Source organism: Glycine soja, chromosome 19 (genome assembly GCF_004193775.1).
Source record: "Glycine soja cultivar W05 chromosome 19, ASM419377v2, whole genome shotgun sequence".
NCBI classification, from domain to species: Eukaryota; Viridiplantae; Streptophyta; class Magnoliopsida; order Fabales; family Fabaceae; genus Glycine; species Glycine soja.
The window spans coordinates 44,404,222-44,429,454 of record NC_041020.1 but is presented as its reverse complement, the minus strand read 5'-3'; the positions used below and the strand labels follow the sequence as shown (position 1 = coordinate 44,429,454).

Sequence of the window (25,233 nt, the reverse complement as noted above, 5' to 3'; positions counted from 1 at the left end):
TAATTAAATAAAGTGATTAACGTATCATTGTATAATAATGAGATTTTGAATTTGCTTCTTCGGTCTAAAGTGATGTCAAGATTTTCTCCACAAACAGTATTTCATGCTCCCTTTCGTCTTTTACTTATTCATTCCATTCTTTTGGCTGATTCAATTTCCTGGTTTTCATTTGGTTTTTTCATCATGTTGGTATTAGAAACTTTATTGTAAGTTTCTGCCAAATTGAATAAGACGCACATATGAGACTGGATTTTAGGCAAATCACTTGCAACACTGACTGCTGTGAATCACCAATAATACAGATCTAAGTGGTTGGGTAGTCACGTTGGCTTCAACATCGATAGATAATGTTTCCCTGACAAGTTCACTTTTTTCAATCTTCAACAAAATTTCTATCAAACATATTATAAACTGCATTTGGATTTTCAAGCATGGTACAATAATGAACCTCTCAACGGATGCTTCCAAATCAGAATGTTCCAATTACACCCCATAATAGCTTTTGAATTTAGTTTTTGGCCACATGTTTCGAATTGGTGGTTTAATAATTAACGTGCATTGCATAAAATGATCATTAAGGTTTGACAAATATTGCCTAAAGATAAAAAAAAAATCCAAACTAAACATGTGCTAAATGGAACTTTTATTGGAGAACTAATCTGATATTCCATGAAATTCTTATATGGATTTTACAGATAGTAATGTAATACTATTTGAGACTATATAATCCTACAAAATTTTACAGAGCTAGTGGCAAGAAGTAGAAGCAATTTTTAGAAATATGCATATTTCATGATTATTATGGTTAAAGAAAGGGAGAATCGACTACAGCTGTAAAGCTGCAAACATTTGAAATATGCATTACTCGTGATCATGGTCAAAACTCAAAAGGGAGAACCAACTGGAGGAGCAAGGCCGAGGTACCGCATTATCTTCAACCGACGAACCTTTCTTTCAGACTTCATTGGGTATGTTACCTCCTGAAAGAGGATTTATTCATTTAAGCCCGTGGCAAACAAGTTCTAATAGTGATCATGCCACGAGTTTTAAATTAGAAACTTACATCAAAGTGAACTTTCGGTTTACGTTCCCTTTTCCCTCTTCGTTTCTCTTGAACATCATCAATTGTTTTGCTTGTGCTAGTTGAAGTGCATTTATCTGTTCAAACCATATATTCATATTAAAAAGGAAAAAGGAGAAAATTGCCAAGTTATAATCTTCAATAGTCACACGAGCATATGAACTATGAAGCAGTATCCAGTATGTGGTATGTAATGTGTGTCTGCTTTAGTGAAAGGAGTTTGAAAAAGTTTTGTAATTGAGGCTGACAAACACATGAAACATACAAGAACAGATGAAATGATGTGTGGATAACAAACAATGCACATGAGACTTTTTTAAAGTGTCCCAAAACCCTTTTGTTTGCTAAAATTATTCACAAAATAAAACTGACTTATCATATTGTAAATGAGTTGAAACATTTTTGGGTCTACTACTTTTATTTTGACAAAAAATGACTGTGTAATGGCATAAGACAATCCAATCAACACACGGAGCATGTTATTGTTAGTTAAAATAATAATAATTTCACTAATATAAAACGGGTTCTTTCTATTTATTGTGTTTATGCAGCCATAGGACTCTAAGATTTCTTATTTTGACCCATATCACAACAGAGGACGTCACAAAATAGGAAAGTAAAAGATTTTCAGTGGATTATCCAACTTCTCTGAGACTCTGGATGGTGACTCCATTAAGGACTTCGCAAATATTATTTGATTCACTCAGACATCACTAGTATCATGTAAAAGCTTTATCAGCTTGTAGCACTCATCTTTCCTCATGAATGCACCCATTTCTATGCCTAAGTTTGTGTTGACAATTCTAAAGAGAACCGGTCAAAGGCATCAATTTAGAAGCTCGTGATGTTACGAATATCATTAGGATTGCAGTGACTCCGAGTGGTCAGATCTACACTCCTAACGAGCTAAGAGGCAAATAGTCAAAGGAAGCGGTGAAGGACAAAGAAGAGGAAAAGGAATCACTAATAAGGAACTCATTATTGTGTAAACAGTAAAAGGGAGGAGGAACAGAAGAGGGTAGTTTCTGATGAAAAAGCTTGAGTCTAAAGCTTATAAAATAGAGTAAGTACACAATGATTAACCAACTAACCCAAATTTGTGCTAAAATATCACTTCCTTCCCTGAATATTAATTCAAAACCACACAAGAAGATATTGTTGAAGATATTGAATAAGGCCCACGTCATCCATAACGTTTCCATGGAAAAATTTGAAGGTATCATTGGTAACATCACTACCAATAATTACCCTACCTTTTACTAATGATGAGATACTAGTGGAAGAGGCAAGGCAGAATAATGCCCTACACATATCAGTGAAATGCATGAACCATATTTTGGAAAAAGTTCTAGTTGAAAGTGATGCCAAAAGCACCACTTGCAAAACTGTCTTATGATGGATCATTCATGAAGCCAAGCATTATGGTAGTCAGAGCTTTTGATAGGTCTCCTGGAGAAGTGATTGCAAAGATAAGTTTGTCAACCCAGATTTATCCTATTACCTTTGAGGTAACATTTCAAATTATGGACATTACACCAACTTACAATGGCCTTCAGGGGAGACCTTGGAGGATCCATTGTGTGAAGCTTGTTCCTTCCACACTTCACTAAAAGTAGAAAATTGTCATTGATGGCAAGCTAGTCATTATCTTTGTTAAGGAGGATCTATTGGTTGGCGAACCCTCATCCACCCCTTATATTGAAGTTATTCAAGAGGTTTTTGATACCTCATTCTAAGCGTTCAAAATTGCAAACGCCATCTATGTGAAGGAGCAAATGCCTATCACTAAGTTCCATCCATCAGATGTTTTTACGATGGTGACAAAAGGCATGCCTGAAAACAGTATTGTTATGCACTAGGAACTAGGAAGGAATTAACAAGGTCTAAGCTAACTGCCTTGGCTGATGGAAAATAAGGGCCGATTCGGTTTGTGTTACAAACTCTCAAAAGCAGACAAAAGGACAGTTACATATGAGAAAAGAGAAAAAAAGGCTGGCCAGGTTGGAGAGATGGGAGACTAAAACTGAAGGGGCCCCCATATGTAATCGTGGAGAGAGCTTTTGGAGTATTAGGTTTGAGTTTTCAAGCACAATAGTTGCTGTTGAGAAATACATTTCTGAGGATACGTGTGTCAACTTGGTTCGCTCTTATCTGAAAAATATAGAGCTTGGCAATTGGGAAACCGAGTTCTTTATGGTTCTTAATTAAAATTTCAAGTAATTTTGTAATGTTGATCCTATTGCTTTGCCTAAGGCTTTAGGATATTTTCTTTGTTGAATAGGACTCACATGTTTCATTCATTTTAATATATCATTAACAAAATGCATTTTGAATTCTCCAATAAATATTTTTCTCTCTTCTACTCTTCTGTAAACACTTTGCCTTGTTGAGTTTTGGTGTTCCTATCCCAATTCTAAATAATGCATATTTGAAAGTAACACAAAGTAGTAATACTAGTACCTCGTCTTCACCATACACAACATAATTCAAAGTAGAAATCAAGATAGTACCAGATGAACGTTCTTGCATATCAGAGTGAGCAGACCTATCAAGAGTCAACTTTTGGCAAGAACTAAGTTGTGCCTTCCTCTGTAAGGCCTAGTATCAATAAAATAAGCACACAAAAAATCATACCAAGAAAGGGGGAGGAGGGATAAAAGAGATAACATACAGATTCTGTTGGCTGAAAATTGTAAAATTTATTGGAGCAAAACATACTGAAGTTTTCTTTTTAGATTAAACATACCTTCTTTAAAGCCTGTTGAAAATCTTCTGAAGGGTTGTTGCTCTTGTCTTCAAAAGACTGCAATAAAAATCATGCACAAATGTGATTAAGCAAACAACAATACACTATCTCCTTCACAATTGTTGAAATTTTATGTCCTGCTTAACAGAACTGTGTAAAAATGCCTCCTAATTCGTAAGTCTTCAACAACCCAACTCTCAACAGAAAAGAAAAGGGGAATTCATAAATTTAAAAAAAAAAATGTAGAATAGAAGGATTTGCAATGGCAGAGACAATACTCATGACAAAACACTATTTTAATAATTTACTACAAAAATTGTGAAACATGATGCGGGGAAACATATTAGAAAATTTACAATTAGTAAAAATAAGCCTCCTTTCTCCACCTTCTTATTTCTTCATTTTGAGGTTGAAGATGAGGAGGAGGCATCCTTTCTGCCTCCTCATCTAGCATGGCTTTACTTAGAAGTTAAATGTTAACAAAATATAAATACAAGATAGTGGCTTGACTTCTAAGGTTCTAAATACCATGAAAAGGATTAAACTCACATCCTCAAAAGTTGAAATATCTGTCATTGGATCAATCCAGGCACTGTTAAGGAACAGAGAAACATTCAGTACAATAAGTAGACAGGTCGGGCAAATCCAAGAAACTTCCATCTGGAAAATATATGCTACCATACCTGGGAAGATTTCCATAAAACTGAACTAAAACATGTCCACCACTGCCAGGGTTGGATAATGCAGATGTTTCTTCCAGGATCTGAAAAGTTTATTTTCTTAATTAAAATAGATAAATGGGTTATGAAATTCAAAATGAAATAGTGACACAAAGAAATAAACTTCACGCCAAAGTCATAAGCTTATCCATTTTATTAACTAGTATGTTTAGAAGGTTGGATTCAACATCTAACATCAAAAGTATGACAGATATGCACCAATAGTTTTAATACTGTAAACTACAAAAGCATTTGAGTAATTGGTTTTCCACATCTTTTTTTAGTTTAACAACATGAGAAAAGTTTTGACAAATCAAGGCCATATTGTATAAGATATGAACATGCACAAAAAGTTCAATCTTTAATATTTGAATGGACTTTAAACATTAATCTTAACTTCTAGAGTTCCCATGAGAGAACATTGTCTCACAAATCTCCGAAGGAAAATAAAAAGGAACAGGGTAAAATGAGTAAACAGAGAAATAAAAGGGAAGTTTATCATGGTTTGCAGCTAAGATAATAAAGATGACACTCTCCTGTATTTATATCAGCAAGAATTATATTTACATTATGGTACATCAATTATTAAAAAGGGAAAAAGGGAAAGACCATAAGGCTTGAACTGATATATAATTTATGCTATTGATTATATCAAAAGCTGTTTTAAAATTCAAAGCAAGTTTTCCCATTAGCAAGACAAGGACATGTTACAATATCATACTGTGAATTTTCATCTGAAGAACTTAGATGATAAGTGAACTTCATGTAAAATCAAGAGATTCTTCAAGGATGCCTGGAAGAGAGGATGGGCTCTGTATCTATGGATTCTTTCTGTCTAATCATATGCCATATTGACTCACGAACCAGTACATAGATAGGGACAGAAAACAACAAATACTGCAGGATGTAATAGTAAATACCTCAGCAGGCCACCACACTTGACCATCTGTCCTCGCCCATACAACATTTCCAGGAGTTGCAGCAAGAGAACTGCTATCACAGACATATGATTCAAGACGGGTAGATTCTGACATCTTGGAAATATCAATTTTTTCATTGCAAGCAGCCCTATATAGAAACCAAAAACTTAAAAGTTTCAGTCTACTAAGAAACAAAAAAGCTGAAAGGTCTCAAACTCAACTTATTTGTACTAGCACGCTTGCACAAAACAAACCTATGTCCTCCAAGGTTGAGAATTTCATCTTGAACAGCTGAATCAACTTCCACAACTGGAGTATCAAAAGACTCAGATGAACATACTGGTCTACCCTCTTGGTAAATGCTGCATTGAACCATTATATCTTCAGAAAATTGTTTCATTACCATTTTCCTCCCCTGCAAACTGCTTGAAGCAACATTGGACAACCTCACTTCACCAGAAGATGAACCTGGTGAGGAACCTGCATGAAAGAATTGGTCAGAAGAAAGATCAGCCATATGTTTCAACAAAATTCAATCAAAGTTTGCTTATGAAGGAGAAGGACAGACACTGAATTTAAATCCTAACAGAATGAATAATTCAATTTGAATCACATGTTACACATATTAAGATGTTTGAAGATGGAGAACAAACTACAGGCCAAACCTCCATGCTTGGCAACATCAACAACAAAGATTTAGAGTACCAAGTGTATGAAATTAGCTCCAACAAAGTTCAATGGAGGCAGTCAACCTTAAAAGGTTGATGCATGTGACTTCGGATATGACCTTTGTAAATGACAAAAGACAATATCAATGAGCTAAATTCAACAAGTGTTCATTATTTGGCAATGCAAATAATATCCTCCAACACAGATACACATAACTGGAAGATTGAAATCAAACAGTTAAAAATAATTTCAGTATGCACAAGCCATTAGCATTCTAACAAAACAATGATTTCATTCCTTTGTCAGAACACACACCTTGTCAAAGCACATAGTTATTTCACAGCTCAACCACATTGCTAACAAACTACCACCGCACCAAATTTTTAAAAAGTACATCATCATCTACAAAATCGTGACATATACAAGAAATCACACACTCCCTCTGACCAAGGAAGGAGGAAAGGGAATTTAATGATTTCATTTAGAATTGCTCGTCTTATTACACGAAAACATGACAATTCAATTGGGGAATTGCACGAACGGCACTAGCTTTGCAGTCAACAGTTGACGATTAATTCAAAAGAAAATAAAAACAAACAAGAAACCCACAAAGAGAACGATTAAATTCCATAGCCAGAACAAATTCAAGAAAGACTAAAAAGAACGTGAAAGAAGGAAATTCACAAAAAAAAAGTACCAGAAGTAGGGTTGGAGAAGGAGGAGGGGGAGCGCGTAAAGAAAGAGAAATCAGTGCGGCGTTTGGGAGGTGAGCTTCTTGGCTGTTGAGAATGTTTTGGCATGGGAATTATCGTCTGGGTCTTCTTCTTCTGAGGCGTGGTTCTCTTCTTGGCCATTGGTGTGAAGAAAGTTAAGAAACAGAGAAACGAACCCTAGAGAAGGTTGGCAACAAGAAAAGATTGTGGGCATTGACGAGGTTGAAACTAGGAATGCATTACATTAAGATGGGGGCCACCTATTCCGCAAGTCGTTAGTTATTCATTCCTTAATCCTAGTAAGTCCCAACCCAACAACAACATAAATCGGAATTCTAGGACGAAAGCAAATACCTTAAACCTGACACTTGCCAGTTGCCTCCACTACCGACTAAAATACTGTCCCCAACAAGGCAAACGCATCGCTGGTCACAGGTGACTGGACATTTTCCATAATCCATCACATCCTTCTTTCCAACAGTAATGGATACATGCTTAAATTTTGTATTTATAGTTTACGTGATAAAACTAAATATACACTATTAAAAAAATTTAGGCCTGGTTGCTTTAAATTAAAAAATAAATGATGGAATATAAGTGATTAATATGTTAAAGTTAAGATTAAATTATTTAAATATTATCTGAGTTTAATTTTTGTTAAAAATAATTCTTATTTATATTTTATCTGTGTCCTAATCGAATTCCAAATTAAAGAGTCTTTTTTTGTTAGAGGGTTAAGGAAAAATAAACTTTAAGTGACTTTTAATAAGCAAATAAGATAAGTTTAAATAAATTTCTCCCATTAAAAAATATGACATCAGTTATACTAAAAGGTAAAGAAAAAAATTATTTATTTTGCTTACAACTAATAGTTGGATTGCTTTTTATTTTGTTGGCTTACATATCGTTTTATTCCTTCAACTTAATGGTTTTTAATTTAAAACTTATAAATTATTATTTTTTATTTTTAGTCCTAATAAATTATGTTTGTTTTATTGTTTATCCTTATAACACTTTAAATAGTATTTTTCATTATTTATTTAAAGTACTTTATTGATAAAAAAATAAAATAAATATAATTTATATGAATTAAAAATAAAAACTAAATTATATGAATTAAAAAATAAAATAAATATAATTTATATGAATTAAAAATAAAAGTATATTTAAATATTTTATAATTTATACTTTAGAAAGTGGAAATTCCGTTTGCCCTAATAGAAACGGATTCCAAACACACATTCAAACTAATGAATGGTGGAGAAGTGATAATGTTGAGAAACTTCAACATTTTTAAAAATGTTGGTGTCTTGTACAAATTGTGCACGATTGTAAGACAACAGACTAGATAGTGAACATTCATTGTTTATAAAAATAAAAAAAATCCCTGCATAAAAAATCATTTTAATTTTGTTATTAATAATATTTTAAAACTAATTTTGAAGTGATTGGTTTAATCATTATTTTTATTGTATTATTTAATTAAAATTAAATTAATTAAATAAAGTCCTGTACGAAGTGATTTTTCGTTTTTAGTTTGGAATTTTTAAAAACCAAAACTAGATTTAGTTTTTAGTTTTAAAAAATTGTTACAAAGATGGATAAAATGAGTTTAGTGTTTTATTTTATCTTGTTTCATTATAAAATAATACAATATAAAAAATAACAACTCGTTAAAATAATAATAATTAAACCTATTAAAAAAATAATAAAATTTTGGGAAAAGGAAATGTTGTTAAAAACAACGATAAGTTGAAACAGTTCTCCATCTACATTTAACTTCAACCATTGTTTTAGGCATGTCGGGACGGGTTTTACTTACCTCATCCTTGCCCCTAACTCTCCATTTTCCTATAACATATTTTTAGATTGTAAATGACAACATAAAATTCAATCCAACACTAACATAAAAAATGATCTAATAATTTCATGTTTTAATGTGTTATATATATGTAATGATATTTTTGTAACTTAATTATTAGCGATGCGGGTTTGGGGGCAAGTTTGGAGCGGGTATTAATAATATTATCCCCAATCCCAAACCTGACTTTAGCTATCACGGAAAACCCGAGTTGACCCAACCTCGACCTCGACTCCGGTCAACTTGAATTTTTCCCATCAAAATCGAGACAGACCCGTTGCCATGCCTAGAGGTTTCCACCCACCCCTTAGAGGACTTGATGAAAATTGACTTTTGTCATCTGAACCCGTGAGGATATGATTTGCTTAACAGAGTATTGGTTAATGTGATATAATATTTCATAATGTGTAGAAGTTAAACTTGAATTATTTCGACAATACTAAAATTTAATTTTTGATAAAAATAATTATTTGTTAAACTTTACTTATTTTTTAGTCAAATTCCATAATAGTCATAATCTTTTTTTTCTTCGATGAACCAAATAATTAAGAAGAAAAAAAGCTACAAGACAATGTAAACAATCCTTTACAGAGAACAAAATAAATTAGGATTAACTAGTTTCTAAATTTTTTTAATATTTATTTTTTAATCCTTAAATAAAAATTTGACGAGTCAAGATTTCTCAATTTTTTTATTAAGATTTTTACTTTTTATGCTTTTGTTTGACAGGTCAAGACTCCTAAACTTTTAAAAATTTGTATTTTTACTTTCTAAACAAAAGTTTAAATTCATTATATTTATTTATTTTATGTTATATTGTAACCTATTGTTAAGATAGATTTATATTTATATTAATAATTTAATTGTTTTTTATTAACAATTGTCAATATAATATCGATATAGTAATTTAATTTTTATTAAAGAATATATACTAAAAACACAGACAAGTATATATGTAGGATTTACTAATTTAAAAATGAGCCTATCAAATAGAAAATTGGACTCGTATATATTTAATATAAACTATCTAATTTCATCAATAAAAAAAGGCATCTAGAAAAAAAATATATAAGCGTATTACTGATATTTCTCTTAACAGAGATTGGAACAAAGCTCATGCGAGTTAGCACCTTGACACCAAAAATCAAGGAAGATATTTGCTGAACTCACCTTGCATTTTTGTTGCCTCCATGCAGCACGGTATGAACAAATCTAACTGACCAAGCACGTACCAATCTTGAGAGCGAGAATGCATGCCTTTGACTAGCATACAAGAACATGTATGTGTAGGAAAGAGTAGGAGTACTGATTCAACTGCGAGATTATATAACACATAAAGAGAGATATAGTTACACCCATGAACATGTGTTTGATGACTTTTTTAAACATATTCCATGAATAGCCAAGGTTGGTGAGGGACAATAAATCATATATATGTACTAAAACTAAAGCATTCTAAAAATTAAAATTACAAATATATATTATTAATGGATGACTCTCCTATTAATTGTTTTTCGGATGAAGGGATATATGCCCCGAGAAAAACTCGTCCTATTGCAATGTTCCACAAAATGGAAAACGTAAAACATCAACCTCCTAAACTAGCAACCTAGTAGAAACCTTGTGCTATATATATACACACCAAAGCTCCCATATTGGCTAACAAACCTGAAACTGCATGGCATGGCGTTCCCTTTGGGAGCCCTCATGACCACCACACTCTTGCTCTTTCTTGTTGCATTTTCACTAATTCCTAATGTCCATGCAACGATTAGGTCCTCATGGGGACATGCTGCTCATAACATGGTTGGAAGAGATAACAAGATAGTTGACCTCCACAAGCATCACCCCGTTTTTGGGCCTGGCCCTTGGAGGCAAGCTTATGCTACTTTCTATGAGGGAGGCTCTGGAACATTTGGTACGAAATCAATGCACAATCTTTAATGAATATTATCTGAAATTTTAATGCATGCCACCAACCTTTAATGAATATTATCTGAAATTTGAATGCATGTATGATTCGTTAATGAAGAAATATAACTTGATTGCATGCATGCAGGAGGAGCTTGTGGGTATGATGATGTGGTTAAAGATGGTTATGGGCTTGACACGGCAGCATTGAGCTCAGTTTTGTTCAAGCACGGTGAGGCATGTGGGGCATGTTACGAGATCAAATGTGTAAACTCTACTCAATGGTGTAAGCCAAAACCCTCTGTTTTTGTGACAGCAACCAACCTTTGCCCCCCCAATTATTCTCAACCAGGTGACAATGGAGGATGGTGCAACCCTCCACGCCAGCACTTTGATTTAGCCAAACCTGCTTATCTCAAAATTGCACAGTACAAGGCTGGCATCGTCCCAGTCCAATATCGCAGGTTACATACATAATTACACATATCATATACCTGAATGTTCATACATACCTTATTTGCATGCTACAAGTTAAATGGAATGGAATTAATAGCTTCAAATCAAATTCGAACAGTAATAAAGAAAACCCCAATACATAACATAATAAATAAGGGAGATTTTTATTTTTTTTCTAATACATAAAAATTAAATATCGATATAAAAAAATTTAGAAAAACTCACACACCATTGAATCAATTGAATTAAATCCCTTGATACTCAGGAGGAATATGAAAAATTTAAAAAGATTAGACGGTATGACCTTAGCTATAAGAAAAATATTAACAATACATTTTTTAATATTGTTTTTCTAAAACACTATTATTACTTAATTTATATCAATCCCACTGAACCTCGTGTAATTAGTACAACTTGTATGAATTTTAAATCAATAAAATAGTGTGACAAAAGCAAGGACGGATCCAATGGGGCAAGCATGGGTCTTCCTCCCTCCCCTCTTTTACGATCCTTCATGTATATATGGAAAAAAAATTACAAAAATAAATATTAATGAAAATGTATAAAAAAATAGGTTTTTGGGTTGATAGTTGATTAAAAAATTTATATCACTAGATCATATCTCTAATTTTACCCATAAAATTAAAAATAAATATTTTTATTTATTCATAATTATTTATCGAAAGTTAGGTATTTAAATAATTGTGTAAAAAAAATTGGTCCCCTCTCCTTTGAAAGAATCCTGGGTCCGTCCAAGAAAAAAGTATTAAGAAAATGTTATTAGCATTTTTATACTATAATATTTCACACAAAATTAAAATAAAATACAAATTAATTTTTATGACTACTTTTGAAGTGTCCTGATTTTCCTTTGAAAACATGCAGGGTACCATGCAAGAAGCAAGGGGGTATTCGGTTCACAATCACTGGGAATCCTTACTTCAACCTAGTAAAAGTGTGGAATGTGGGAGGAGCTGGGGACATCACAGAAGTACAGGTGAAGGGTGACAAGAAGCTGATCAATTGGACAAATTTGAAGCGAAATTGGGGTGAGAAATGGGAGACTAATGCCATGTTAGTGGGAGAGACATTGACTTTTAGGGTTAAAGCCAGTGATGGCAGGTACTCTACCTCTTCCAGTGTTGCCCCCAAGAATTGGCAGTTTGGTCAAACCTTTGAAGGCAAAAACTTCCCATAAATGCTTCTCTCTCCACTTTCGACCTTTGCTGCATATTCTTCTTGGTTTAGGCATTAATTAAAAAAAAAATATTACTCCTACATCACATTTTTTAAGACATGTATGATGTATGAATAATATTTTTTTTTAATTTAATTAGAACAATTGATGTAAAAAGAAATAAATTGAACTTTATTCTTTTTCTTGTCTCCGGCTCCTTATTACTCACTATTTAGTTTTTTTTCCCTCCTCACGTTAGCGTTGAAAATAATTCGCGATAAATTTATTTAAACTTGCGAAAATACTTTGTAACTCTTATAAGTTCCTTTTAACTTATTTAATAAGTTTCTCGATGTAACTTATCAAAATACTAGAAGACACCATGCTTAAAAACACATCGCATGGTAGTGTGGCAGTGCCTAGTAATTTATTAATTTTATTGGTTTAATTGCAAAATTTGTTCCCTATTTTTTTTTATTTCACCAAATTGATCTCCCTATTTTTTAATGTCAATAAATCACATATATAAATATTTTAAAAAATAAAATATTCTATCATTTTATTTAATTACATATCTTTATTATATAATTTAATTCCTTAAAAAATTTGCATTGATTAAATAAAATTAAATATAAATAAAAATACTGTTATAATAAATAAAAATAATATTTTAATATAAAAAAAAATATTATCATCAAATCACATATATAAATATTTTAAAAAATAATAAACTACTGTCATTTTATAAAATTATAATTTATGTAAAAAATATATATTAGAAATAAAATTTATATTATATCTTTATAGTGTAAAATAAGTTTTGAATAATATGATAAAACACATAATATTATAAAAATAAAGTTTATATAAATATACATATTTTATATGCGAAAATAAAATTTAATCTTGTATTATATTTTAAAAGATAATATATAAGATTATAAAAATTAAACAAATTAAAAAAATAAAATTTTGAATTTTAAAATATTTTCGCATAAACTTATATTAATAATATATTTTACACTAAACATTCAAATGGTCATGTAAATATAATGATAAAGGAGTGTACACTCTGAAGATTATGATTTTACTCATTTCTTAAGTATTTTATTTAGTTTTTAATTTTTTTAAAATATTAATTAACTTTTTAATCTAATTAACATTTAAAATTTAATTGTCATCAGTTAAAATCAACACTTGAGATTAAGATAATAAATTTTAAAATATAAAAAGACTCAGATAATAAATTAAAAAATAAGAAAATCGATTTGATGAAATGAACAAAATAATAGGACAAATTTTACCATTAAATCAATTTTATTTATCTGCAATCATATTCTTCCTTATAGCCACCCTAGTATATTATTTATCAAATTCATCCATTAGGGGAGACAGAGGAGAAAACTTGAAATACGAGCATGCACTAACATTACATGGGGAGAATTTTACTCACCGACAAGGTGAATAAATTATGAGAGAAAGTTGTATAATGTATTAAACTTATGTAAAATTTCTAATGTTACACAGATTACAACATAAAAAAGTAAGGACCTTTTCTGATCTACCCACATCAGTAAAATCGTATACTGTGAAAAAGCTCACTTTTCAAATGATGTCATCTTGACATCAAAAGATATAATAAGCCGCAGATTAAAACAGCAAAATTATCTGGTAAAAGGAATCGCGTTGACAAGGTCATAAAGCCTTTTCTGGTGATCCAAACTCTACTCGTCATTTTCTATTCGTTGAAGGTGATATTATGACAACTTTGCTCTGATTCTGCAGTTGCTTCATCAATCACTTCCAGTCGAGGCAAATTTCTCCACCGTGATTGAATACTCATGTCATTAACATAATCTAGTTCATAACCACGTCCAAATATACACGATACTTTATGTCTTCTTCTTCTTCCGTTTCACTTCCCCAGTATCAGACCTTTCTTCTAAACGTTTGGATTGTCGAGCACGTATCTCTAGCAGTTTTGATCTTGCATCATGAAAAAGAGCATCTGATCTTGAAGCCATCATTTGCTGAAAGATCATTTCAAAATTGAATCAGTGTGTCTATCAATGGTTAGTAACAGTTCTGCAGAAACTTTGATACAAACCTGAATATGATCCATGGCGGCAAGGTTAAAACCAAAGATGTCTTTCCATCCCTGGCACAAGGTTCAGAAACCAAATTGTCAATATGATACAGTCAAGTTTATCAGTTATTTATACTGAAAATAATGGAATAACAAATATTTAATTTAAAAATATAAATCCTTTGAGTAGGACTAATTGCCTAATTGGAAGAAAATATTCTCAAGCACTAAAGTAAAAGCTGAATAGTAGTGACATGATATATTAAATTTAAAAATTATCCAGCAACCTACTAGTTCAAATTGATAACAAAGTAGCAACCAAAGAAAGTATCATCAATTTCTCCAGATAGACCACACTCACGAACATGTTACACCTAAATAATTTATTAATTAATCCAAGACACCAGGGATTTTAGGATAATTATATTAAACACCTATTTTAAGTCTAGAACCTGCTTTCTGGAGCAAAGTTTTAATGTACCAAACATGACAAAGCTTCATAATCATTTAGAAAAACATAAAAGAAACACTAGCATATTTACCTTGACCCTTTCATGAAAAATGTCACTGAAAACAGTCAAGATAGGTCGGGCAGCTGGCGTGGTAAGAAGCTGGTTGTAATGTGTCTGCAACAGCAGCGTACCTATTCTGCAAACAAGCTCAACCTGCAATTATCAGGAAAACATAAATACTCATATCTAGTGGAAAAATCTGACTTTTAAGTAAATTTCTATACATCTGTTACTGATAAGTTAATTATCATCATCATTATTATGTCTGATAATGTAATTTGTCATAAATATATCCTGCTTGGTAATTAGGATACAAAGGACATATAAATATATGTGGGATAAAGGGGTGATAATAAGGAAAAGGAGCCTACAAGAGATTAACAAATACAACTTACTTCAGTACATGAGAAATTATGTGCATACAACTTTTGTTTTTGAAACAACTTTTTATTAGAAGTAAAGGATTACAAAGAGAACGAGTATAAGATTTTTGCAGACCAAGCAGCAAAAGAAAAGGAGATATATTCACAACAATATTTTAAAAAACTATCAAATTTTTACGAGGCAGACAGAGTAACCTTATCAGAGTATGAAGTCCAGTCTTTCAAGTACGACAGAAGCTTCAAAGCATCTGAAAATGGTAAAGCCTGCATAAAGGAATGGTACAAATTAGACATAATGTTTACAATTAAAAAAAAGTTAGCTACCATTTTCTAGTGGTCGTACTTTTGCCACTTCTACATGAAAATAGTCAAGTATAGCTAATCTTTCTTTATATCCTTGAATTTTACATTTTGGGTCTGAGTATAAAAAGGAAGACAAACTACTTACACCTATGGTCATTCCACTAACACCAGATGCACTGATGCTCTTCTGTAAGCCATACAAATTATAGCTCACAAAATATTATATAAACAAGTATTATTTTGATAGAATTCCTAACTTTTAATCAGTGAGTTTTGTAATAAATGTTAAATATACTGTTTTTGTGTTGAACACTTTAACTTTCACAAAAAATAGTAAAAACAATAAACTAAAAGAACTACCATAAATTTATATCAATTTAATTTAATTTTTTAAAATAAAGAACCCGTGAACTTTGTTTTGTTATAATGGTGACAATGAGGTTTGAACCTATAACCTGATGCAAACTATCCCAAGACATGAACTAAAATGTATAACTAGTCACAAGTTTAATAATATGTTTAATATAATTTTGATTAGATGAAAGAAAATATATTTGGTATTTGTTTGAAAGAGCTTATTTGAACTTATCTTATGACAACTTATTTCAATAAACACTATAGGATAGCTTATGAAAATAGCTTATATCTTATATGAAAACAGTTTAAGCTTATTTCCTCAACGATTACAAAACAACATACACACAAGTGCTTCCATAATATGTACTTATTCAATAAATCTTTAATCATGCTGTTTATTTTATCAAAACGGGCCCTCGAGCCACTTGTTTGCCTCTATACAAGCTTATAACTTATAAGCCAGATATGAGAAGCAGAAATATCATTATGCTCCAGGAAAAAATATATTAAACCAACTAGAGTTGATGAGAAAATTTAATCAAGTCAAAGTACCATAGAAAAGGTCAAAATTTAATTAACTTTCTGCATAAATGGTTGCATATAAAGGTAAATGGAACTAAGAAGTAAAAACTAACAGATGATAAATGAGACATGAAAAACTAAATTAACTAACTTTCATCGTAGGTCAGTGCTTATTCATAGGAATGATTTAGAAATGAGATTAACTTGATAACAATGAAAAATAAACTGTGCCCAAAGTCTGAAGTGCCTTATTATGCATGAGAACATAGAATAAAATTGCAAGTCCCAGCCATACCAATAATGTTTGCTCCAAATCATTGGAGTGAACATCTGAAAATGCACTTAGAACATAGTCAGAAGGTGAAAGCCCATTCATAAGCGGATTTGCTTGGAAAACAGCAACATTTCTGTTATTTTTCTCCTCCTGAATGCAAAATCAAATAATTAGCAACAACATTAGGCATTATTAAATAAAAGCTACAGGTCAGTCTTCCTTATCACTTTCTGTTACCTGTCACACTCAAGATGAATTGAACATATTTGCTGTAATCATCAATATTAACTGGATTTATTGAAATTCTAGGTTTTGATAGAACCCAAGGGTGTAATGTCATCCATGTAACTGGCCCTACCTAGTGGGATAAGGCTTTTATTGGAGTTGTTGTATGTATATTTCCAAGGCTAAAGTTGTTTACTTGTACATATAATTTGATAATTACTTGTGGAAATCAAGAGAGGAGATTCTTGTCTGGAAAACTGATTGAGATTAACACAAATAACTTGGTAAAAGTCCACAGGCTTCACATTGCTTAACGGAACAATTTGCTTGGCATTCATGGATAAAAGCAAGTGCATTATATTATGGAACGACTTCTGGTGGTCAAGTTATTAAAGTTCAACCAGAGGCTAGCATACTTGTTTAAAAATACATGTGTTTATGCATGGGTACCCATCTATTGTATATATGTATCTAACTAAGCAAACAAGTTTTCCAGATTCACTTTTGAGATAAAGCATCAGTTCAGATGACAGTTGCCATCTAAGAGGGAAAAAAATTGTAAACCTGATGTTCTGCAATACGCTTTTCTTCAGCTTCTGCAATGTCTAATCTCTCAATAATTAAGTCAGTTGCAGAAAGGGTTTCCTGGGTTTGTTTCCCAGCTAAAGCCACAGCTCCCTCTTCTGGTATTTCTTCCTTTGACACATACTTGTTTTCAAATGCATTGTCAATATCAGCCTCAAACATTTCCTCCAACCTTTTCTCCTTTTCTTCCTGCAATTGAAATGGTCTATCTTATTTCAATGAAGTAAATTTAATCTACGAAGAACAACATCCTATCAAAAGTATTCCTGTTATAAATTTGTAATTAGAGGAATTGTTCCTTTGTCCTGCATTTAACAAGTGCAGCCATCTCATACATGTTGTGTATACCTCAATGAAAAACTGCTCTTCAGTGCGATCCCAGAGGCGGATAGAACGATCATGAGATCCAGTGACAATAAAATCACCACGATTACTGACTGCAAGACACCAAATATCAGCATGATGTCCTTCAAGTGTCAAGAGCAGCTCAAATTTATCGGCATCCCAATATTTTACTAGGCGATCTTTCCCAACACTGAACACATAATGTGTCTTGGGAACAAATTGCACTGCCATAACACTGCCACATAAATCGCATTAGATACTTCAAATACAGATTCATCCAAGTTCCCCAATGAAGAAAAGAAATAAAGAAAGTTACAACTATCAAGAGAAACAGATTATATACCTGTCAGCATGCGCAAAGATGGATTTATGACAGTCACCAAAGTCCAAACCCCAGATCTTTATATTTTTATCTGCAGAGCCGGTTACAATTAAATCTCCATCTGATGAGATATCCATACACAGAACAGGCAGCTTGTGGCCATATAATGAAAGGAAGAATTTGAATGTGTCTGCAAAGTGAACCTGAAAAATGAATGAAATTATAATGAAAAAAAATGCTTGAAATAGTAAAATAGGGCTAATGCATAAACATGAGTGACCACAAGCTCATAGTGCAAAATCGTCAATTCAAACACTTGAACTGACACCTCCATGTGGATGTACACAGGCTAATATTATTAAAAAAATACATTTTTTAATTTTTATAAAAGTCAGCTTCGAATATAAAATAAAGGCTTAAAAATGTTTTTAGCCCCTATAAAAATGAGTGTGTTTCATTTTGGTCCCTGTAATTTTTTTTTTTGGATTTAATCCCTCTAAAATTTAAAATTATTGTTTTCAGTCCCTATAAAATGAGCAAATTTTGGTTTTGGTCCCTGTAAAATATTTTTCTTTGGATTTAATCCCTCAAAAATCTGAAATAACTATTTAGTCCCTAAAGTCTATTTTAAGGTAGATACTAGATAAATAGCATTTATTTTAGAGATCTAGAAAGTTTTTGAGGCATCACATGTTGATTATAGACACTAGTGTTACCTAGGATGGTCACTTGACCTTCCGCTAAACACATAAGCAGTTAATGAGTGTCACATAATAGTAGGGACAAAAATAAAATTTCAACTTTTAGAGGAAACAAAATCAAAGAAATTTTTTAATGAGGACTAAAATCAAAAACTTGCTAATTTTACCGGGACTAAAAATATATTTAAGCCTAAAATAAAATATTGAAAAAAATGCCTCATTATATCCAGTAAATTAATGTCTTGATATTCTTTTATGAGGTTAATTATCATGGGGGGAAAAGTGAATATACAAGAATATTGATATGATTATCAATTTAGATCTTTTATGTTACTCCTTTTTCATGTCGAGTCTCTCTGTGTATATGTGTGTGTCCAGTCTCCCAATGTTTGTGCTCATATAGAAATAATGCTAAAGTTCCCAGATCGCCCAAGATATGGTAAAGAATTTATGCTCTGTGAATATGCATTTTTGAGGTGAAACGAAAAATGACAATAAACAAAGTGAAACTTGCAAGTTTATTTTTGTTTTTGGAAACCAAAGATTATGAACTCAGAGACAAAATTAAGGCATCTAACCTTCACAGTACTATCCAAGAGAGCAACAGCAATATATTTAGCATCAGGGCTAATTGCAACCACAAGAGCATCATCATTCATTTTCATGGTACTGACATTTGACACTGTGAGTTGCTTAGCAGCCTGAAACAGAACAAATAAAGTTATTAAATAAGATATTGATATAATCATTTCTCTGAGATGATTTGACAGGCACTAAATTGGAACTAATTAGAGGACATATAAATAAAGCAAAAGAGATTGCAAAAGAGGGTGGGGGAGTACATGCATATAAATTCAGGGAAAAAAGAAAAAAGAATTGGAGAAAGCAAGAACATTGCCAGTTTAAACATTAAAAAGAATGTTCTGTCACCTTTCTAATGTAGGACCCCCAAAAAAGAAATTTATTAGAGAGGAAGTAGGTTAAGTGCATTTAAGTAGAAGAAAAGAGAGAAATTTTGATTTAATTTCTCTACTAATTGTTATAATGTTAGTTCAAGCTAATTTAGTGATAAATTTAGTATGAGAGCCAAAATGTGAAATATTATTAGTTTAAATTTCTTATATTTGTTGTGATCTAATGTGTTCATCTCCATTGTTATTAGTGTTCAGTAGCTTCAACCTATATATGTACATGCAAACAGTTGTGTTTACTGTTTATAAATTGATTATATGAATTAAATATAAAACAGAAAGACTAATACAGATAAGTTTCTCAATGAAATATTGCATCATTATAAACAAAATGACTTTTTTCTATTCAAATAAACAAAATGACTTCTAGATTCTTACCTATGCTTTATGTGCAGTGTAAAAGAAAACAAAATGTTAAAAATTTGAGTATTTTCTAAAAACAAACAATTTTCTTCATTAAGAAAAAAAAAGTGAATGATATGAAGGACACACTTGACCGGGTTTTTGCTTAATTTGGTACTCCCAAAACTTCACATCATGATCTGCACTTCCTGTGACAAAACCATTTTTATGTGGAAGGGCAGCAATTGAGCGAACGGAACCACCATGAGCTTCCATTACTTCAACACAAGTACCACTTCCAATGTCAATAATTTCTATGGTTCCATCTTTAGTTCCAACAAGTCCATACTTGTTGGTGGGAAGAATTAAACTGCACAGTCCATACCCAGAATCAATGGTCCTTAGGCAAGAGCCAGTACTTGGGTTCCAAATCTTTATAGCATTGTGACTGGTTGACATCAGAAAAGTGTTGTCTGAACTAAGCGTGACACTTCTAACATCAGAACGGTGCCCTTGGAGATCAATAGCAAGTGTTTTCTTGGTTTCCCCTTGTTCAATGGAGTAAAACTCAAGTAGATTATTGTTCAGGGACAACGCTAAACTAGCCAGTGAATTCTTCGGAGTGACTGGACAGAAAGAAATAGAGCATATCTTTTTGCCAGCTCTGATAGTATGCAACAGCTTAAAAACATCAGCCACAGTAACTGTGGGGTTACTTGTTTCCATGGGCCCATGAGTGACAGAAGAATCGTCTCCTTTGTTCTCATTATTCCTGTCTCCATTTTCTATTCCTTCCAAAGCTTCTTTACTATGTTTCTTCTCTTTCTTACGGTGAACCCTTCGTTTTGCTTTGCGCTTTGCTTCAGCATCATCCAATATGCGGTATATTTCTACCGTCTTTCCAGCAACTTGGCAAGCTAGCAGACTTCCAGACTTGTTGAACTGGACCGTTGCAACTCTATCCTTACTTTGCCGCTGAATTTCACCAAAATGCCTCAACACTTCCCATTTGTTTTGAACAGAAGATTCTTCACCGCCATTTACAGACTCCCCATCCACAGACTCATGCTTGATGGCATAAAAACGAAGTTCATTATCCGCAGAACCAGTGACCAGATATCTTTCATCCAGATCAACATCTAGGGACCATATTTCACTATGATGGCCACCAACAATTTGCATACAGTGCTGGGTATCAATATCCCACACTCTCAAGAACTTGTCTTTGGAGGAACTAACAAGCTTTTTCCCAGAACTCATGAAAACAACATCAGTCACCTGCCACAAATGAATGAGAAATACATATAGAAAAATTCTCAAGCTATGTTTGAGACAGAGGGTTTTGGAGGGAAAGGAAAAGTAACTGTCTCATTTCAGGTAAATGTTATTATTCTATAATCTAAGAAATTTTAGAATAAAATGAAGTAGATAATATATTATCACAAATCCTTCCATTATCCCCTTATTCACTTATTCAGATACTATACAACTCTTTTAAGGACGATAAACTTCTCAATTTAGAATTCACACAGGAAGAAGAAAATAAGAAGGTAAATTGTATTAAATTTCTCCCACTTCAACTCTTATATAAACTCTCCCATCTAACTTCTCTAAAGGTTGAGGCGCATAAGTTCATTTTCACTTATGAATGAAGTTTGATTCATTTTGCTTTTTATGTTCTTCTCCTACAAGTGTTTATTATGAATTTCGGCCAATCCAATGACAAAATAATCTACCTACTATCCAAAAGGAGCTAACCTACATTAACCAAATATATAACCAATATCAGAAGTTCAACTTCAACTGGAAGTTTTAACAGCAGAGAACCAAACCTGATCGCGGTGGCCGCGAAGGCGAAAGAGCCCAGTCTCGCCAACCACATCCCACAAAATGACATCATTATCCTTGCTACCAGAGGCGAGCAAGGAGCCAGCCTTGTTGTAACGAAGAGTAGTGACAGCTCCCTTGTGTCCATTCAACGTAGTCTCGCACGTTCCTTTATCGGAGTCCCAAATCCTTATGCTACCATCACCGTAACCACCAGCAATCTGCAACGCAACCATAAAAACCGTTTAAGGAAATCGCAAATTCACGTTTACACAATCGAGATTCGATGGTGATGGCGAAAATTACCAGGGAGGAAGGGGAGGAGGCAATGGAGGTGACGGAGGGAGAAGGACCGCGCGACGAAGAGGAAGGAGTTAGGGTTTTGGTGCAGAGGCCCTGCCGCACGTGCCAGACGCCAATTTTCTCGAGTGCCGGAGAGAGGAGGTGTTTGCCGGAGCTGTCGTATGAAATGTTGGAATCCACCGACGCTATCACCCCAAACGACACCGCCGGCTCGTATCGGAGGTAGGCCTTCACCATTGTTGCTGCGGTGACTCTATCAGAGTCGAGAGGTTTAAGGGCAGGGTTTATGATACGAGGTTCTTCTTTTCTTTTCTCTTTTTTTAATTTTTTTTTATGTTGAGCCTGCGAAAACTTGGGCCTGCCCAAACTAGTAGTTGAGTTTCAAACTTAAAAAAAATAAAATAAATAAATAAATAAATATATATATATATATATATACACTTAAACTAAGTGCATGTTCTGTTTTACTTATTTGATTTTACATTACAGGATTTTATAATTAATTTTGGGTGCGAAATTTATGATGAATTAAAATAATTTTGAATAAATTTTAAGTTGAATAAGAAATTTATACTAAATTTTATTTCTAATTTGAATTTATAATAAAATCATATCAGCATGACTCACATAATTTTAAAATCAAATTTATTAAAAATTAATTTTAATAATGTTCATTTAAACATATTCGGTGAAACCTTTGCTCATAGCATTTTTATTTTTATATATATGCACAAATTTAAAAATTGAATTAAAAATAATTATAATCTTAAACATCTTTTTCTTATTCGGTAGAAAGATAGATATCGAAGAGTTTATAATAATTTATACAAGATATATGAGTAATTATTATTTTGGAATGTGTCAATTGTGATAAAAAGAGTATTAATAAGGAATCATAAGATAACTTTAGATACATCACTTAAAAGAATGGAAAATTTGCTCCATCAATTTCGACCATTCAATCTTGGAGACTTTAAAAGTGGTTTCCAAAATTGTAGTCATTTTATTTTTATCTTTCCATACATAATCCAAGGATGGAAAAGATTATTCAAAGTCTCCCGTTCCAATAAATACCGTCAAAGTCTAATACTACAAAAGAAATTAAGTGAAGTACTCTGAACACAAAGTATGGAAAGGTAATGGATGTGATGTTCCATGTCCAAATAAAAGTTAACCATTGTTAATGCCAAAAAGAAAGAGAGTTAACTATTGCTGCTTTCACTTCCATTGTGTTTAACATAAGTGATTTTTAATTGCATAATGTGCTTTTAAATGGGCTATTGGTCATTATTATATATGTGGTTTTAAATTATCAATCATGTTTGAATATATAATATGAAATTTAAACCATATTTGCAACTTAACAAATGATATAATAATGGTTTTTCTAGTACTCGTTTATTTTGAATTGTTAAGCGTAATTAAAATGTGTACTTAAATTAATTACAATAATAGATTTTGGGATAAAACATGTACTAAGCTAAATACAAATTGATCATGAGATGTCACCAAACAGGTTGGTTTTGTTTTATTAATCGTCTGGTCTTGTTTTGTCTGATTATTGGTCTCTTCCTTCTTCGTTTTGTATTTTATTTTATTCATTTTGACACCAAGTAAGTATTCAACATCAAAATCAATTATTCTTTTCATTCAAATCATTTATATTTTAAGGTAACATCAATATTTAAGAGGTACATTTTAATCTAGTATTTATTGAGTGTTGTTTATGTTCTTATTGATATGTAACTAATTGAAGGGGTTAAAATGTAACTTACATGAGAATAAAGATGTGATCAATAGATGTGATCAATTTGGTATTCTATCAGTAATATTGATTGACTTAGTGAAAATTCCATAAATACTGGTTCTTAATTTAAGAGACCACAATCCAAAATAATTCAAACTAACAAAACATAACTTGTAAGTTTGATTTAAACTAACACAACTTGCGGGGTATATATTGACTAGAGAGTATATGTCCTAATAGTATGCTTGCAACTTGCAAGACCCTTTGTCTAAGAAAATACTTGAACATAGTCTCAACTTCTAATTGCAGCAAAACATTTTTGAAAAATGCCTCCGCTCTTCAAACAATCCACAAATTACACTACCTTAAGGGGGGCCACTAACTTGATCACACGATGCATATCCCACAAGTTAACACAATACTAACTTGACAATATCTAGTGCTTATCATCATTAACATGAAAACATGCATATAACACCACTAACAAGGTTTGTAACAACGAATAGTAATAGACATATTACAAAGAATGTCATTTATTAATGAATAAAATAATGGTGTCAAATTATTTATGTTTAGTATATTTTTTATTTTAAAAAAATAAAACTATTAGTAGGTACATAAAATATGAAAAAAGCTTCATATTACCATCATAAGAGACAAAATTGATGCAACTATCAGCAGGAACTGAATGATCTTTTTGTTTAGTATATTCCTGGTTTCTGAAGTATGCAGCAAAGCCCTTGGATCTTATTTTGACACTGTACTATTCTATGAATAAGCAAATATTTGCCTAGAGATAATGCCCCACCCCCAATAAAATATGCTGTTATTAAAAGTAGTGAAACCTAATGGTTGTTTTGATGCCGATTTTTTTTTTTTTTTTTTATGAAGTTTGCTCCAAAAAATTTAAGATGCATACATTTCTTCAAGCTTATGAATATTAGTGTTAATTGACATGATATATCTCAAGCTTGCAGCCTGATAAAATATAAGCCATATTTTTTCTAATGCACTGCAAAAAACTGAATATTTCCTCTTATACTTTTATGCAGGCAGATTGAAACAGACAGCAAATTTTTGGAAGCACAGCACATCATGGACTACAGCCTTCTTCTAAGTGTTCACTATCGAGCTCCCCAGCATCTGCGTTCTCTCGTTTCACACAACCAAAGTAG

At 32.1% G+C, this 25,233-nt stretch overlaps 3 protein-coding genes across 7 annotated transcripts; 1 reads left to right on the top strand and 2 right to left on the bottom strand.

Moving 5' to 3' along the window:
• Positions 1-626: 626 nt before the first annotated feature.
• On the bottom strand, positions 627-7,320 carry LOC114400327. 5 transcript variants are annotated; one of them, XM_028362743.1, is made up of 10 exons: positions 7,203-7,320; positions 6,833-7,108; positions 5,721-5,946; positions 5,467-5,614; positions 4,511-4,590; positions 4,377-4,419; positions 3,828-3,884; positions 3,592-3,679; positions 1,064-1,158; positions 627-980 (listed from the first exon to the last, which is right to left on the bottom strand). In XM_028362743.1, exons 2-10 carry the CDS (start codon positions 6,987-6,989, stop codon positions 885-887), a joined length of 990 nt encoding a protein of 329 aa, XP_028218544.1. In that variant the 5' UTR covers positions 6,990-7,108; positions 7,203-7,320; the 3' UTR covers positions 627-884. The 5 variants fall into 5 exon arrangements, with proteins under 5 accessions (XP_028218544.1, XP_028218545.1, XP_028218548.1 ...); XM_028362744.1 differs by having other exon boundaries at positions 6,833-7,025; XM_028362747.1 differs by lacking the exon at positions 6,833-7,108 and having other exon boundaries at positions 7,203-7,318.
• A 3,073-nt stretch (positions 7,321-10,393) lies between these two features.
• LOC114398438 (expansin-A9-like) lies at positions 10,394-12,320 on the top strand. The gene is made up of 3 exons (XM_028360633.1): positions 10,394-10,627; positions 10,769-11,084; positions 11,962-12,320. The coding sequence occupies exons 1-3, from the start codon at positions 10,417-10,419 to the stop codon at positions 12,272-12,274; spliced, it is 840 nt and encodes a 279-aa protein (XP_028216434.1). The 5' UTR covers positions 10,394-10,416; the 3' UTR covers positions 12,275-12,320.
• A 1,331-nt stretch (positions 12,321-13,651) lies between these two features.
• Positions 13,652-22,613, bottom strand: LOC114400874 (WD repeat-containing protein 3-like). Its single transcript, XM_028363533.1, has 12 exons — positions 22,315-22,613; positions 22,014-22,229; positions 20,332-21,459; positions 19,447-19,569; positions 18,189-18,370; positions 17,849-18,080; positions 17,480-17,689; positions 16,712-16,840; positions 15,430-15,498; positions 14,882-15,004; positions 14,361-14,411; positions 13,652-14,283 (listed from the first exon to the last, which is right to left on the bottom strand). Exons 1-12 carry the CDS (start codon positions 22,546-22,548, stop codon positions 14,146-14,148), a joined length of 2,835 nt encoding a protein of 944 aa, XP_028219334.1. The 5' UTR covers positions 22,549-22,613; the 3' UTR covers positions 13,652-14,145.
• Between the last annotated feature and the right edge of the window lie 2,620 nt (positions 22,614-25,233).